This window comes from Lissotriton vulgaris, chromosome 1_1, assembly GCF_964263255.1.
Source record: "Lissotriton vulgaris chromosome 1_1, aLisVul1.2, whole genome shotgun sequence".
Lineage (NCBI taxonomy): Eukaryota > Metazoa > Chordata > Amphibia > Caudata > Salamandridae > Lissotriton > Lissotriton vulgaris.
In genome coordinates, this window is record NC_141685.1 from 669212529 (window position 1) to 669230968 (window position 18440).

Genomic DNA, 18440 nt, shown 5'->3' on the forward strand with positions numbered 1-18440 from the left:
ATGACCCAAAAAGACTTCTTTATAAGAAAAACAAGTTGCACACGACAGAGCCAAGCGCTAGGAGGTGGAAATATTTGCAGCGATTGTAACAAACAAAAAAAGGACCTCAATGCATTTGTGTCCTGCAGAAGGACACCGATAAAGAAATCAGCCACTACTTGGTACATGTTCCATCAAAGGGACAAGAACATGAAGAGAAGAAAGTGAAGCCAGCAGGCTCTGACCAATGAGAGCTAAAGAAATGAGGGTGACAATGAAGCCAATCATTTGTATGTCATGAGAGAGAAGATTAAGCCAACCAATGGTAAGTAATGGGTGAGCTCTAGCCTACTTTAAGTTGTCTTTCTTTTTTTTTTGGTTAACAAAGCAACTGGCAAACGGCCGTGCATGTGCTGTCCCTGATGACACCTAAAATTACCAACAAAATAAAAGGATCTGCCGAACTAATAAGAGCTGACGGCACAGCCAAACTATAAAAATGCACATCTATTCCTCACACTTCCTCATCCATCACACCACCAAGTGCTACATTCCATAATATAATAACCGCACCTTGGTGGTCAATATGCATGATATGGAAACACGTTCCATACAGGATCAGAGCAAAGGCAACACCTTTACAACCTCACACTAAACTGTGTAGTGTGTACTTCGTGTGGATAAGCACCTCCTCGCTCCACATAGGGGCAGTAAGCAAAACAAATGCTACAATACAACACTAGACAGTGACCTTAAGAAGTCACCTTAGGGTGCTGCAATAAGGGGATGCCAGATTGAATTTACAGGCCTCAGGCATGGTCCTGTTGCAATCGGATGAGTGTGGTAAAATATAAAGCATACATCGGTGGAACATCGAGAGAAATAAAAACAAGAATTACAGAGCATAAATCGGCCATTAGAACTAAGAAAAGAACGGCCCCGCTAGTAGAACATTGGATGAAATATAATCACAAAATTGAGGATCTTAAATGGCATGGCATCGAGGTGATGCAGCATAGTATGAGAGGTGGTAATATGCTAGTCAAAAGGAAGAAAAGAGAACAATTTTACATGTCCCTTTTTAACACTTTCAGAACGGGCCTCAACAATAAAGAAGAGTGGGAGTGATTGATCCTGTAATCAGATCGTTTTGTCTCCCGTATTCGTACATGATTCACTCATTTGTCCCTCATAATTCTCCTTAGAGTCTATTCAGGTACAGCCAAGGAGATAGGGAAATACATGTATAGAAACACCAATGTTGATGTATTTGTATTGTTATCTACATATAATCATCAATAGCGAGCTTGTATGTATACATATATACCTTTTTTAACAAATAGAGTAATGACTGCTGAATATGTGCAATCATGTATATAAATGTACTGAAACTGTGGATACTAAAAATGTTTGCATCAAAGAATGACCAATGTGCAACTATGTATTTAAATGTACTGAGACTAAAAATGTATGTATCATAGAATGATCAAAAAAATGTTAGTTTGTCTATTAAGATGGAATTATAACCTGGCATTACATACATCCTGATAATATCAAGAAGGTAGTATCCGCAAACTACGATCTGAAGGGACCAGACAGCATTAGTATCCCAGTGTATTCTTATAAATGAGAAATTAAGATCTTTCAGCCCCCTTTTTGTAGGGCTTCATTTAGACACAGCTAACTATAAAATATGCAGTTTAGCATCCAATTACGCCATTGAATATCGGTGGCGAATAGGAGATTCGATACCCCTAACAAGACAAACAGCTTAGAAACCGGACCAAACTGGCAGAATCTCCCAATCCAAAATGGCGCCGACAATGGTTTAACAAATAAGGGATGGCTATATAGCGATAAATAAGTAAAGGATATAGTAAATGGCAAGATTAAAAAATAGGCATAAATGACACCAATAAGTAATAATATACTACATAGAGACCTGAAAGAAAATTCGGAATCATGGTAGGTTTAACTTCCGGGTCACGTTATCTCATGAATGCGTGAAGTATACTATAATATTAGTTTAACAAACCATGTCGGAATGTGACATGCCACACGAGAGAAATAGTTTTTCCCAATGGCATAAGTCAATATTTGTCAAAAAATGTGAATTAAATTGTCGAAACTCTTCCGGATCACTAGAGCCAGCACAAGTACAAGTAACGCTTACCCGCAGGTCACAGTTATATGACTTGAAACCGGGACAACGCGGGCAGCAGTGAGGCCTGATTCTTGACAAAAGGTACGTGGCGGGAGGGTGTATTTTGAATAACTTAGCCCTTTCCGAAAATCCTTAAAGCGACGCAGATGAGATGTAGGGGAAGCAGCGGGAAGCTAGATTGAGAAGTTGCCAACCGCTAGACAGTCAGATAATATGGTAACAGTACTCTGCAATGCATGTCGGGGTGTCTCAGAATCTTTACATGCAATCCCAAAAAATAGCAGAGGTTAGATAGGGAACTGCCGTTTATCGTGCAGTTGATACCCACTATTGCAGCCCAATATTATATAAAAATAATACAGCCTTGCCCATGAACAATTGGCATTCTGTGACGAATAGACAGAAGATAACAAGACAACAAGAAAGGTTTTCCTTTAACTTAGGGATATCTGTTTTCAACCTTTTTTAATGTAACCCAACCCCAAAAATAATGTTAAGCAGGAGGAATACTAGTGAGCCTGTATATAATTCCACAATGTTCTCAAAACATAGAGTCCTAATATAATAAATTACATTCGTAGGCTCACAAATACGGAGAGGTCAGCCCTCCATGGTTCACAGGAAGCGAGAAGCAACATTTGAATTCATCAAGACGACTGCTAACCCGGTGAGTAAAAGCAATAGTGCTGTAGATCTATATGGCTTGGATTAATGAACAGGGCCAGAAGAGTAACAGATTTATTAATGTTCTCTTCCTCACAGCAATTTTACACGAAAGGGGCATTAATTTTCTATTGCCTGTCTATGAAATAAGCAGCCAAATAAACAGCATTGAGGTGGCTCCTCGTGTCCAATGTGAATGACCCAGAGTCAAATTAAGGTAATAACCAGAATTGTCTAGTAGTACAAATCCCATAAGGACCCACTAAACAGATACACTAAGTTTATTTTATTTTCTTAGAAACAACAGACCATTATCTAAAGCAACATTGAGACCTGCATGAATCTTGAGGATTGAGACTTAAGGTGTCTAAAGACTTCATCAAGGTAGTATTGTGTTTGAAGGTTAAATAAATAAATAACTGTGATTCAACTGAAAAGGCAATGATAGGCAACATCTTAATACGACTATCACAGGATGAATTGCCTTGTTTCTAATCGGTGCAAGGAAAAAAGAGGTTTTCATTTAAATGTGCAGAAAGAATTAGAGGACCAAAAGAATGTAGTAGAGTTATGACGATATGCACTAAATAGGCACCTAAAACAATGTTTGTTTAATTTTTAGATTTGAAACAATTGCGTAAAGTCAATTTGTCCTGAAGAAGGTGAAACCATTACACATCACCGAAACGCCGCGTCGACTGTTTTTGACTACGACTGTTTTTGACTACTTTGTATTATAACTTGATTGATTTTTTTAAATGTCTATATACATTAGAGTATTATGATACTTTTTAATATATTTTAGATTGTAACCCTAAAGGGAGGTACCTAATACATTTTGTTATATTTTTTTAATACATTTTCTATTTCTTACATTTTTTTATTCATGAGTTTCCCTGTCCTGTATGTCAACTGATGATCATTTTCTGAGTTAGATTCTGCGCACACAAATCCATGTATTTATGTGGTCTGTCTCCCTTGCACACTTTGTCTCATTAGTCATTTTGGAATCCTTTCCCACACAAAAGCACAGGGTTCAACTTTATGTACTGTCCACTCCCCTCCCTGTGAAAAATACCAGGGGAACCTTCCCAACACTTTTTGAGTAAAATATAATTTGGCATCTGGTTCAAAGAATCCTTGTATTGGAGAAGCTGAAAGGATAAGATAAAAACGTGAATCAAAGCTTTACATTGTTTATGCTGAAATATGTCAAGGCACACTTAGACATGCTATACTTTGTAAAGGAATGTGAAAATTCAATCTCACCTCACAATTTTGCTCTATCCGTTTGGGTTTTGTGGATTTTGGAATAGTAACAACCTCATTCTGTAAAAATAAAGAAAAACAAATGTGTCTGTTAATTTACATGTTTGAAATTAAATCTAATGACCATTAGTTACAAAGTATCTATGAAGCACTCCCTCTGTCACAAAAATGAAATGTATTTCCAAAGTGTGAGACATTTTTATCATTCATATTTTCTTTATTTAAAGAAGGAATATCTTGCCACAAGTTATTGAAAAACTGCTGATACTTTATTCAAGTACCTTGCTGTAAGTCAGAAAATGGGAGCTCCCATTCGCCAGGTTATAACCCTAACAATTCAAATGCTAACAGTGATGCTGGTTGATAATTCTAGAACTCCTCTCTGAACCGCCTACTCTTTACGTCATTTCTTGGCGTGCTTTGTATACAGTATTACAATGAAGGTCAACACTGCCAATTGAAGGTCCTGTTCTTTCTGTTTTCCTGTTTATGGTGAGAACAGAAGCACAACGCATGACGTCTAGAAAAGTCCCGCACACTCCTATTGAGTGCCTGCTAAGTGAGTAGAGATTGTTTATATGCGTCACTCATTTGGAAAGCTTCCTTAGTTTCCCTGAGAAATTGTGAAACTCTTTCTGACAGGCATTTCCACCCAACTTAGCAAAGTGCCACTTACAATTAAAATTCTGGGCTGTACTTATTTTACTGAATAGGGGGAAAGGAAAGGATGAAAAGTGAGTAGAGTGGCTAAAAATAAAAATATAGAAAAAGGACAAAAGAAGGATCAGCCTTGTCGCCAATGGTCCATCGTTCACATCCAGCTTTGTTTATGATTCTCCTCGTGCAACTCCATATTACAATCTGTGCCCGAATTACAAAGCTGGTGCACTTTCCCTGTATGCCTGGCACACACAGGGGTAGTCTGCTCAATTACTCCACACATTGTGCTGTCCTCAGCACAGACGTGAACTCTGACAGTTCGCACCTGCATTGAGGAGAGAGCATTAATGAAAGGCAGGGTTATGGTCAGTGCTTAATTTGTGGGGGGGGGGGGCACTAGGGTTCTCGTCAGGAGGCAAATGTAGCTTGCACCACACCATTACCCTGCATTGCTGCCAATGATAGTAAAAAAAAAACTATTAACCATCACACAACTACAAATGTGACGATTCTGACTATTTCAGGCTCACAAGCGAAAAGAATGGCTTCGGTGGCAGGTAATAGTCATTTTAATGTATATTGCATTAAGAATTAACTTTTGTGGCCATCTCTAAATTAGCCAGACATCGCCACCTTGTGGTAGACTGTCACAAGTACCGGTGTTGACAATTAAGTGCCAGTGCTGAGTACCGAAAAGAACCAGCTCAAATTAAGCACTGGAATTCATTGAAATCACACCTCTATCGTTGATTGGAGGTAAAACGGCCTCCTTCGGAAAAGAGGGATGCCTACGAGGACCATCTGACCCCTGTGCTGCTCTTCGTCTGTAATATGGTGTGGAGGCAAAGTAGTTCCTCATGTGCTTGGGACTATCCTCACTTTCCCCTGTTTTTTGGGATCGTAGCCTCCTGTAGCAATCCCTCCGGGTTTGAGCCCAATGACTTCCTCTCATGTGTAAATTCTTCCTTTTGAACAATTAGATCAATCCTTCTTTGGAATAATTTGACAAATCATAAATCACCCATACTGTTTATTGTTGTTTGACAATACCCCAAAAAAAGGGAAAGCGGTGTCAAATTATTGAATTCCATACCCAGGATCAAGGGGTAAACTTCCACAGCATGCCTATAAACCTTTAAAAAAAAAGAATTTAGAAGATGGAATGAGGTGGAGAAATTTGAGCGCTCTGGCAACTATAATTGTTGAACAGCTCATTTGCACGGGCCGCAATCCCCATGCAGATAAGGAGAAAGCCCTGTTGCACCAGTGTGTAAATGTCATATTGTGTTTAAATATTAGGTATAATTATTAGTGTTACTTTTAATTTCGTTTGGTTTGGTTTTGCCAAAAGTGCTTAATAGCATGCTGTACACGTGTGCTATAGAATTACAATGTTTGTTTAGACAGTGATAGTTGAGGATACAAAGGAACTGTTCCTGCTCATGTTCCATGAGGGCTTTACTTACTCTTCAAATAAACTGGGAAGAAACTTATTATCTGGTTGCGTAGTTTTTTCTCACGATAACCGCAACCCTTACGACAACCCCCTTATCATTGCGATTGATCTCTGTGCGATTCATATTACAGAAGCAGCCACACAATCATCTGTGGGCCCATCTACAACATCAAAGTGCACTAGGGGTGCAAAGTGCATATCTTCACAACATATCCAATCGAGCTAGAAAGGAGTATAAGGAACTAATGCCTGGTTTACTTTCTCTTAAAGTCTGAAGGAACTGCTGCCCTGCTGTGCTGACTTGCTGCCTGCGTCCCTCTTGCCTGGGAGAGAACTGGACCTGCATCGATTGTACCCAGAACCCAGAATGACTTCAAAGGCTAGTTGGCTGAACTCCTCAGAGACATACTAGGCTTTCAACAACCCTGCATCTGCACTCGACTCTGCAATTCTGTGAGTCAAACCTGCCAAGTGGAACCTTGGAGGTGGGCTTAAGGATCATTGCCAGGCTCTGTGGTACCAGCAGAATGACGCATTGCCTCTGCTCCGCAGCTCAACCCCAAGCAGAACTGATAGGTCTCTGCTGCTGTGTGGAATGGGCATGTCGCAAAAACTTGCATTATCACCGCAGCCCGCACCACATTCAGAACCGCCACTGCACACACCCTCGTTGCAGGCCCTCGCATCTTTCGTGCTGTACATATGGCCTCCTTGAGGGTATCAAAGGCTTTCTTGCAGGCCTCTGTCCAGATCACCGGTCTGGGCCGCTTCTTTGAAATCAGTTTTGTTAAACAACAACAATGGTGCCATATCCGTTAACAAACATCCTATAGTTTCCTGTGAGGCCCTGTAAGGCTCTCACCTCTGACTGTGTTTTAGGTAGCAGTGGGCGATAAACTCCACTCCCCCAGAAGAGTTTTCAGAGTTTTGTCGTCTGCGCTTCACTTGGAACACGGAGTCTGGTAAAAACTTAGCCTTTGTCTCGAAGCAAAGTTTACCATTCATCCCAGTTTCAATAAAGAGCTTTGCTCCATCTCAGCAGGCTGACTTTTCTTTAAAATGTTCCAAATAGCGATCATGCGTACTGTAGTGTAGTTCCTATATTCCCAATAGGCTCTGCGCATTGGAATAATATATCCTATAGATGTAACGTAGGACTTAGGTCGACTAGGTCTCTATCGAATATATTAGACTTAATTGTGAGTGCCAGCTAGCTCAGATGTCACTAGAAACTTTCTTGAATAAACTAAAGGGATTAATTTCTGACAACCGCATAAACTTGACAACTTTGTTTCACCAAGAGAAAACGTTTCATCAGAGTGATGGAAACAATAGATAGATATTTCACTCGTGCATGCTTCGTTTTACCAGAGGTGTAGAGAAATAGAGAGACGGGAGTTTTCAATATAAGTATTTATTGAACAGTCTTCTTTCTCATGCAGAAGAAATTAACTGCTACAATCGTAATACTGGCTGTAAAGTATAATACATACAGCAAGAAGAGTATTATAAAATAATACTGTAAAATCATGGTATGATTTTTAAGCCATAAAATACATACATAAATAAATACCGACTCAAAGTACTCAACTGGTGCTTCTAAAATACGCCTACCCTGATGTACCTAACCTAAGTCTAGTAAGGAGTAAGTGTGGTGTAGCATAAGTTAAGTATTCTTTTGCCAAGAATATATCCAAGATTTCTCTTAGGGTGTAATCAGCTCCATATCTTGGTTTATAATGAAGGAGGTCTGGTATCTTTTTGTCTCTGGACTCGATTTCCCAACACCCCACGAGGGGAGCTTGGAAACACTGGAGCTGGATTTCTCGGCAAGGGAAAAGACAGCGTCTCTCAGTGCATCAGCTGGTGTGTCGGCTTCCTTCAGCACTTGCTGTAGCGAGATGCGTAGGTCAAGTACATAGTTGAACCGCTCCAAACCACAGTGTGTTTGCTAGGGCAAGTGTGGGCATATTTATACCTTGAAGGTGCCGAGTTTGACGTAAAGGTGGACATAAACGTCATCAAAGAGTCGCAGTTCTTTGAAAACTCCATGAGTTCTTGGACAAATCAATATTCAAGCAAGGGGAAGTCCCTAACTGCTGAAGCCGAGTTTTCCAAGAAATTGTTGTGGCTTTTCGGAACTAGTGGAAGTATCCATGCCTGTACTTGAACTGCATGGGCTATGTCTAAATATGGTTATGATTTCTATGCCTATATAAGGACAAGGTGATTTATACCTATATAAGGGCATAAATCGGGAAAATTACACTAGGGTTCTAAAATGCTATACAACAGTACTTGTGTATGTTCAATACGATCAAGGGAAAGAAAGACGTGCATTTAAAATCATCTGGCTAACTCTGTAACTAGCTCCATCTTGTAAGCCAGAAAGGGGGGATTGAGTAGTTGTTCAGGGGTTAGCCACTCTCCCTTACTATAGTTGTCAGCTGACAGAAACTATTTGGTATATGTGCACTTTGCATAATAATACATTGATATCATAGTACGTGCTCTACTGCAGTACTTCTGTTACTTCGTGCCATAGATTGCCCAGCACCTTTAATTATGTACACATTTATTTAACACGTAATGTGAGGTTTCTCCTTAAATATTATTTTTGGGGTATTGTTAATATGACGTTTCTTTTTACTTGTCGAATTTAACCCAGAACGAGTTACAGTTGCTAAACACGTTATCTTGTAGAGTGGATTGTTAGTCGGGTGTAGTTTTCCGCTCTTTATTTGCTTGCACAAAACTATGACACGCTGAAGGGGCTGACACACACATAACTAAACAAAGATATTTAAAAGCAGCACTGAATGTCTCGATAATTTTCTGATCCTGTTTATGTATGTATGAAGTTGGGCTGGATAGGTATGTTCAAGTATATTATTACTGCATGGGTTTCCTTTGGTATTTGTTGTACCAAGGCGGTCAGACATTTTAAGAGCAGCCATAAGCTATGCGCATTCAGGGCCCTGACTGCAGCGTCATAGTCATTGGGCGCTCCGTTGTTGAGGAGGGGGTGAATAGCTTGTAGATCTCATTGCCCCTGAAGTGCAGTAGGAGGGAATGCTTGAGTGCTCCATCTGTTTCTCTTGTCGCCATGAAGTAGTTGTTCAACCTGCTGATCTGTAGGGCCCATCTGGGAGACGCCGTGGCCGGGTGTATGAGCTCATTGAATGGTGGCAGCGCGTTGATCTACGAGTGTTATGATGCTGGATGCACAAATTGGGGCCCAGTTTGTTGGGCGGGCAGCAGGAGTGGTGGTGGTGCAGCCTGCGCTTGTTAGTCTGTCACCTCTGTACATGGGTTGTGCGCCTCCTGTAATGTTAAAACTGTTCTTTTCCCCTGTGGGTGTGGTGTACAAGACTCTGGAGCAGGCCCGGACTGGCCATAGCGGGCACCGGGCAATCCCCCGGTGCGCCGCAAGGGTGGGGGCCGGTTTTGAGCCCCTGGGGGCCTGTTTTGTTGCAGGGCCGTTTTTGCAGCATAGCTGCAAAATCGGCCCTGCAACAAAATCGGCCGAAAAACGGCCCTAGCAAAGCTCTCGGCGGCACCCCCCACCCCCGAGTGGGGAGGGGGGCCGGCCGAGCACTTTGCCAGGGCCGGTTTTGGTTCCCAGTCCGGCCCTGCTCTGGAGGGAACTGGTGCCTAATGTGCCTCACGTGCTCCTCCCTGAGTGTGTCTTCTGGAGCTTTCCTGATACATCGCATGTACATGTTGCGATGCTGCAGCGGCGTCATTTGCTTTGCTGGGCCGACGGGCCAGGAGCAGGAACTTCGGCACAGGCGGGGCACAATGCAGGAACCTCAATACAGGCGGGGCGCAGTCTGTCAACGAGCAGCTGACAGAACGCCCACCATCGTCACCAATGTGGCTCTGGCAGATGATAGTGGCAGTAGGCCCAGCTAATGTCGTCGTGTTACAATGAGGGACACACATGCCTTGGTGACTGGGTTTGGGCAGGAAGTCACGAGCGACCTCCACCCATTTATTTATACCCTCTGGCCACGCCTGGCCAGAGGGTGATACAAAGTATGAAAACCTGTTCCAGGGTAAGAGTCCCTGGGCTACATGCGGCCAACAACTAGACCGCTACAGTATTTTCTATGCTTGCGCAACTCTGGGAAATTGTGTTCTATGCTTTCGACTAATGATAACTATATACTGAAACCTGAAGTTTGTAACGGAACACAGAGCTCCTTTTTTAAAAGCCTAAGCACTTACTAAGTACCTTACATCCGCATGCTCTTCTCTGTGTTTCTCCTCGTACTCTGGCCCGTCGCCGGGGAATTAGAGTGCCGTTTGTGCAGCAGCGCTACTTAGATTCAGAAGGAGCCACACGAGGAAGGCACAGCTTCTGATTGGTGTTATGATGAATCGAAAGTGAGCTTCGGTTGGATTGCAAAGGAGCCGATGGCCAGAATGTGCATTCTGAATGGCTGAATAATTACTTCCTTTGTGATTGGCTACCAAGATTGGCCCAGGACTCTGGTCGCTGTACCTATTGGCTGTGGTTTTGTTGGTTGTGCTAGGAGGCTTATGCTTGCTGTGCATTACTCTGGTGGGAAGTGAGTGGTGAGGAGTTTAGTAGAGCGGAGAGTGGAGGCCGGTCACCAGTGAGCTGGAGCCTGCAGATAAAGCAAACAACAGTAACAGAGCAGCAGCCGCTGCAGATGTTGCCGCTTGGAAAGGAAGGGGAGAGGCAATGACACTACCACAGTGGGCTATTGAAACAGTATGGCCTTTGGTGAATTGGTCTTTTTTTGTGTGGGGTTCCATCAGGGTGACCGATGGAAATTCTGCCGCTCACGTAATTCCTCAGAATTTCGCCAAGATTTTCCGAAACTTTGTGGATTTCCATGGAGTGACACTCCACAAACTCTGCCCATGCCTAGTTTTAGTGGTTTGCCAGGCCAAAAGTTTTACAATCCTGGCCTGGAGGGGCTGCATCTTGCTCTCACCCACCATGTGGGCCAGACAAACCACGGAACACTGCCCTATCTGGCACTTACTGTCCTTCATAGTCAGGCCCACCTGTTGCAGGGCCTGAAGCACCTCCTGGAGGTGGTATGGGTGTTCTGCCCATCTGAATCTGTAGACAGCCATGCCACCCAGGTAGACAATCAGAATGATCTGCCAGTAACCTGAGGTTAAATCAAAAGTACTGAGAAATTTAGCAGTGCCCTGCCTGTCTATGAGCTCACAGAATGGGGTGGACATCAGTCTTCACAATGGAATTGAGACCCCTCTAGTCCATGCAGAACCTACATTTGGAGTGGCACCCGGTGGCGCAGCCTTCTGCACCATTACTACAGTGTTGCACAAGGGACTGTTGGAGGGCTCAATCACCCCTAACACATCTTTCAGACCTCATCCTTGATACTGGTCCTCACATTGTTTGACAATCTGTAAATCTTATTTGTAACTAGTGGACTGTCTCCAGTGTCTATGTCATGGACGGACAGGTGTGTGAGTCCAGGGGAGAGGGAGAACAGAGAAGCAAACTGCCCCAGTAACTGGTGTTCTTGGGTCAGTGCAGGGGAGAGGTTGACACCTTCCACTGATCCATCGTGTTCCACTCCCTCATCTATCATCAGGAGCATGCTCATTTCTGACCTCTCAAAGTGTGGTTTGAGGCGGTTCTCGTGGAGCACCCTGAAGGGGTTATCAGAGATCTTGAGATCCATCAAGTACGTGGACTCCCTCTTCTACTTCTTTACCTCATATTGGCCTGTCCAGTGATCCAGGTAAGCTTGGGGCTCCAAAAGCTCTATAACCCACACATACAGGCCAGGAGGCAGCTCTTCCAGAGTGGCTTTCTGGTCATATCAGAGCTTCATAACTTCTTGACTGGCCTCAAGGTTGCATTTTGCCTTTATCCAGAAGTGGCGCATCTGGTTGTGGAGGGCCAGCACATAGCTGATCACATCCTGAGGGGCTTTGCTGAGAACTTGCTCCCACCCCTTTCTCACAAGGCAAAGAGGTCCAACACCAGGGTGGCCATGAAGGAGTTCAAAGAGGCTAAGCCCAACTCCTTTCTGTGGCACCTCACTGTAGGTAAAGAAAAGGCATGGGAGAAAGATATCCCACTTACGCCTCATGGGCCCAGGAAGGCCCATTATCACGACCTTCAGGGTCTTGTTGAATCTCTCCACAATACTGTTGGTGTGGGGGTAATAGGCTGTGTCGAACTTACAGGTTATTCCACACTCATCACCCTTGGACTTCATGCATGCTGTTAGTGCCTTCGTCAGACACTACCTCTTTGGGGAACCACACACGGATAAAAATACCCATGAGGGTCCTGGCGAACGCAGGTGTCGCCACTAACCTCAGAGGGATGGCCTCTGGGTAGCGAGAGGCATGGTCCACCAAAACCAGTATAACCTGTTGCCTAAAGCTGTCTAGGGGCCCAAGGGCCCAATAATGTCAATATCTACCCTTTCAAAGGGAGTGCCAACAACGGGTAATGGGGTCAGGGGAGCCTTGAGCTTTTCCCCTGACTTCCTACTGGCCTGCTGGTGGAACAGGACCTGCAGATGCATCTGAGGCTGTCTTCATACAAGGCCAATAGAAGCGGGCAACACGCCTGGCAACGGTCTTGTCTTGCCCCAGTTGTCCTACTAGGAGTAAGTCCTGTAACACTGAGGGACCACCAGCACATGGACTGTCCCAGATCCAGAAACCGTAGACTCAGTATATAGGAGGTCATTCTCCCAATAGATCAGGTGAAATTTTCTCTCAGCGCTCTGGGATGGCAACTTTCAAAACTGAGAAGCGCGTTACGTGCCATGGGTTTTCTATATAACTCTGTTTTCAACCCATCTTCTGTAGCCACTATAAGGAGGTCCAAAAAAGGCAACTCTTTTCTGCTGGATTCCAAAGTGAATTTCAAAAACTCATTACAGTTATTTAGCCAGCTGTGGAATTCTAAGAGGCTGGCCTCAGAGCCTCTCCATACGACCAAGATATCGTCTATGTACCGCTTCCAAAGACGAAGCGATACATAGTGGGGATTACCAAGCAGGTATGGTGCATGATGGGAATCGTAGTTCTCTTAGTAAGGGAGAGAAACTAATAAATCACTTCTTCTACTCAGTTCTACCAATTTTACTCACTTTCACTTTTTCACTGCACTGCTTTCCCTCAGGTGTAAAATATTTTTTTCAACACCATATTGATACCATCGTAAACACAAATGACATCGGTCTCCTCACTCACATAGTCTCCACACCCTTCACAGTGTGATTGACTTTGTGTACTAACTCCTGGGTAAGGAGGACCCAAATGATGTGATAATGGTGGTACAGAGCGGCAACTGATGGGAAAAATTCCTAGCCAAGTTGCATGTTGAATATATGAGTAGCTGAATGTTTTTTACACGTGAATAAATGCACAGTCTAACTTGTAAGTCACATGGTGGTAAGTCTCGAGCAAAAACACTGAGTCGTGACTCCTGGATACCTTTTGTTGTTGTAGGCCTTTTGAGAACTCCTTCTTTTAAAGTTTTTCATCACCCCCCTTTTCTTCTGGTGTGACACTTGACCACCCTTGTGGGAGTCTCCCCAGATACATTTTTGGATTCTCTGGTACTTGCAGAGAGGCCCATCTCCTCAGCAAGCTTTCTGGGGTCAGCCAGCTTGCTGTCACCTAGATGTTGGTGCAACTCTAAAAAACAAAGACCGAGCATATGCTCTCTCAAGATTAGATTGCACAACCCACTGTAGTCATTAAGTTTGATGCCCCCACAAAATCATTCAGTGCCTTGCTAGAGTAGTCCACAAAATCCAATTAATGGTCTTAAACCCTCTCGGACTGTAGGTCCCTAAGAGCCTGAAGAGGCAGCATACAAAGTTACAGTAATCCATCGCAAAGCAGCAGGGACGTGACCAGTACAGCACTTTCTGCCCCCCACACTGCGCTTGTATCCGCCACCAAGGCATTATACTTCAAAAAATGGCCCTCATGAATCTTGTGTCTCTCGCGTAAGTGTTGGAAAGACATCAGAAGTTTGTGTTCATACAGATCTCCGAATGTAAGAATGATCGCCTGTGTCATGTCGAAATTTCTATCTTGCAAAACACGGGGAGCACCCACAGATAAGCGCATAAAGCACTGGGCCTCGATTAGGAGTCCCATATTTGTTCCAGCAAGGTTTAGCTACCCTGACGAGACATCCCTCTCGCCGAGCCCATTGTCACAGGTTTATGAGCCAGTCCAGAATGTCCCTACCCCCGGAATCTTGTATGACATAAGTCCATTCTGGGTTGGGACCTATCACAAGCTACAGCATGGGCCACTGAAGTTGGTTGGCTGCATAGGAGAGCTCATAGTGCGGGCACCCAATCCCCCATTTCCAAGGAGGGAAATAATTAATGTAAGATCAAACCTTTCCTCCCTGGGCCCCAGATCAGGTGAGAGAGATAAAAATGATGCGGTAGAGGGACTTGTAGGGCTGGGAAATGATATGACACCCAGGGTAAAACCAGCATCTTGACGATGGAGCGACCTTTGACCCTTCTTAGGCAGGTCGCTCCCCACGCCATACAGCACCACCTGTGTGTCCTGCCCTTCAGCCCCAGCTGCCGCTACTGAGGAGAATTCGAGGCCCTCCTCCACACGCAGTCTGCCACCTGCGCCTCCTCCCTGGTGGCCAGTGGTAGGCTGTAGGTAGGTTTGTCTCACTGTAATTGTAGTGATTCTTACTGTTTTTCGTAATTGTATTTCCTTATTTGTATGCTGTTCTTCCTCCTTGTTCCCCGTTTCCAACTCTCCCCCACTTCTAACTATGTGCCCTGTTCCCTTTGCCTTCTGTTCCCTTCATAATTGTATTGCCTTTTGTTAGTGCTTCTTCCTCCTCCTCGTTTCCTCCATTTTTTTCTGTGCCCTGTGCCCTTTTGCCATCTGTTCTTCTCCGTTCCTGACCCTGTTTTCCCGCCGATGTGTCCCCTGCGGCCCGCCCCCGCTCGCCCAATCCCCCACTCCCTCCACCCTCCCACTTCCACTTCTTATGGCGGCCGCCACACACCTGCTTCCTGGCCACCTCAAAGTGCACCAAAGGACCCTTCACCTGCCAGAACTGCACTTCACCAGCATCCAAACCACCTCAGATGCATCCTTCTCAACACCCGCTCCGCCCGCAAACACGCCATTGAATACTCGGACCTACTCGACTCAACCTCCCCAGATGTTGCCTTCCTGACGGAGACCTGGCTGAACCCCTCCTCGGCACCCGACATAGCCATAGCCATCCTGGAAGGCTACAAGATCACCCACTGGGACCACACCAACGGAGTAGGAGGAGGAATCGCCATTGTCCACAGCAAGACTCTCGACCAACACCGACGACACCCTCAGCACCGCTGAACACCTGCACTACCAGATCCACACCGACCCTAACATCGGCCTCAGGGGAACCCTCGTCTACCGACCCCCATGACCCCGACCACAATTCAGCGACTCCATCGCCGACTTCGTCAGCACGCACGCCCTCGCCTCCAAGCACTATATCCTCATCGGGGACCTGAACTTCCACCTCGAGAACAACAACACCAACTCCACCACCCTGATCGCCAACCTCGCCAACCTCGGACTCAGACAACTAGTCACAGCACCAACCCACGCTGCCGGCCACACGCTCAACCCCATCTTCTCCACTGGCTCCCACGTCTCCTTCAACCACACCACCGAACTCCACTGGACCGACCACCGCTGCATCCACTTCACCTTCCGGAAACCCAACACACACCACCACACCCAACAGATCCTTCGCTGCTGCTGGAGCATAGTCACCAAAGACCGGCTAACCACCACTCTCGCCTGGAGCTCACCCGCCGACCCCACCGACCCCGACACCGCCGCCCGCAACCTCAGACAGTGGATCTGCGACTGCGCCAACACCCTCGCCCCGCTCAAGAAGCCCTCCAACAGCCACACCAGCAAGAAAGCCGGTTGGTTCACTGAAGACCTCCTGGCTTCCAAGCAAACCTACCGAAAGCTAGAGAAGAAATGGCACAGTGAACAAACACGGAACCGCTATGCAGCCCACAAGAACGTCACCCGCAGACACCATCACCTCATCAGATCCGCCAAAAGGGCCTCCTTCAAAGATCGCCTAAACAACAACGCGCACAACAGCAAAGAGCTCTTCAACATCGTGAAGGCACTCTCCAACCCCAGCTCCAACACCAACGACATCCCACCTTCGCAAGACCTGTGCAACTCACTTGCCACCTTCTTCCATCGCAAGATCGCAGACATCCCTGACAGCTTCAATGCCACAACCACCCGACGACCACTGAGACCCCCACCCCCACGACCACCATCCACACCGACAGCCTGCTCTCCTGGAACAGCATAAACTACGCCGACACCATCAAAATCATGAACACCATCCACTCTGGATCTCCGTCAGACCCATGCCCACACCACTTCTTCAACAAAGCCACGACCGCACCCCATCTCCGGAAAGCCATCAACATCTCCTTTGAGACTGCAATCTTCCCGGAGAGCTGGAAGCACGCCGAGATCAACGCCTTACTCAAGAAACCCAAGGCGGAACCCTCAAGAACTTCCGGCCAACCTCCCTGCTCCCGTTCCCGGCGAAGGTAATCGAGAAAACCGTCAACAAACAACTGACCCGCTACCCCGAGGAGAACAGCATTCTGGACCCGTCCCAGTCCGGGTTCTGCAGCAACCACAGCACTGAAACTGCCCTCATCCCCTGCTAGACAGCGCAGAAACCGTGGCCCTCATCCTCCTGGATCCGCCTTCAACACTGTCTGCCACCGCACATGCCTCCACGACACCGGGATCCAAAAGAAGTCCCTGGACTGGGCCACCTCCTTCCTCTCCGGCAGAACACAGAGCGTCCGCCTCCCCTCTTCTGCTCCGAAGCCACCGAGATCATCTGCGGCATACTCCAGGGCCTCATCCCTCAGCCAAACGCTGTTTAACATCTACATAGCACCGCTCGCTCACGTCGCCCGACTGCCGACCTCAACATCATCTCTTACGCCGATAACACCCAGCTGATCCACTCCCTTACCAAGGACCCCCATGCTGCCTAAAGCAACCTCCAAGAAAGAATGAAACCTCCACGAAGGAATAAAAGCCGTCGCTGAGTGGATGAAGAACAGCCAACTGAAGCAGAACTCGGAAAAAAAAGGAATTCCTCATCCTCGGATCTACCTCCTCGGCCTGGGACGACTCCTGGTGGCCGACCACACTGGGAACAGCTCCAACACCCACCGACCACGCACGCAACCTAGGGGTCATCCTTGACTCCACCCTCGCCATGACAAAGCAGGTCAATGCCGTCTCGTCCTCCTGCTTCAACACCCTCTGCATGCTCTGCAAGATCTACAAGTGGATCCCCACCGAAACGAGAAGAACGGTCACCCAGGCCCTTGCCAGCAGCAGTTTAGACTACGGAAACGCCCTCTACGCAGGAGCCTCGGCCAAACTCCTGAAACAACATCAACGCATCCAGTACGCCTCTGCACACCTGATCCTCGACATCCCTCGCCGCAGCCACATCACAACCCACCTGAAAGACCTGCACACCCTCCCAGCCACCTACGACAGACCCAAGACCTGCTGACCTTCAGAAGACTCCTCAAGACCTGTTTTTTTGAGCAGTAGCAGCATTCCCCCCCCCAGCACCTTCAGACCCTCACAGGTAAGTAGTGCGCCCACAGGAAAAAGCCTCATGGGAACAGTCCAGCCCGAGCTGCCAAACCATGCCTTCCCTGGACCGGAAAAAAGCTTCCTAGGACCGGTTTCTGGCATTACAGCTGTCTTCATCCAGGCTTGCTTGAATCCAGTGGCAAAGTGAGCAAGGAAATAACGTCTGAGCATACCCTGGCAACTTATGGCGAAAAAAGCGGTACAAAAGGGGATGGTGATGGACGGAGCATCTGAACCAATCAAACACTCACACCCAGTCAACAGATCTGGGTTTAATCCATCAGCGTTCTTTAACCCACTCTGCCACCCCAGTCCTAGGACTGGTTCTAGGAAGCTTGTTTCCGGTCCAGGGAAGGCATGGTTTGGCAGTTTGGGCTTGACTGTTCCCATGAGGCACAGGGTCAGACTGATTTGCATATGGCCATGTCTGAACTGGGGTGGCAGAGTGGGCTAAAGAACGGTGATGGATTAAACCCAGATCTGTTGACTGGGTGTGAGTGTTTGATTGATTCACATGCTCCGTCCATCACCACCCCCTTTTGTACCGCTTTGTTC

At 46.1% G+C, this 18440-nt stretch overlaps 1 protein-coding gene across 4 annotated transcripts in view; it reads right to left on the bottom strand.

The window, feature by feature from the left end:
* Nucleotides 1-18440, bottom strand: part of LOC147747627 (putative oxidoreductase ZK1290.5) — a 775562-nt gene that overhangs the window by 233363 nt on the left and 523759 nt on the right. For all 4 annotated transcript variants that reach the window (XM_086954359.1, XM_086954367.1, XM_086954345.1 and 1 more), the window contains exon 6: nt 4076-4135. In XM_086954359.1, coding sequence (XP_086810485.1) covers nt 4076-4135 — 60 coding nt within the window. The remainder of the gene's footprint in view (nt 1-4075; nt 4136-18440) is intronic.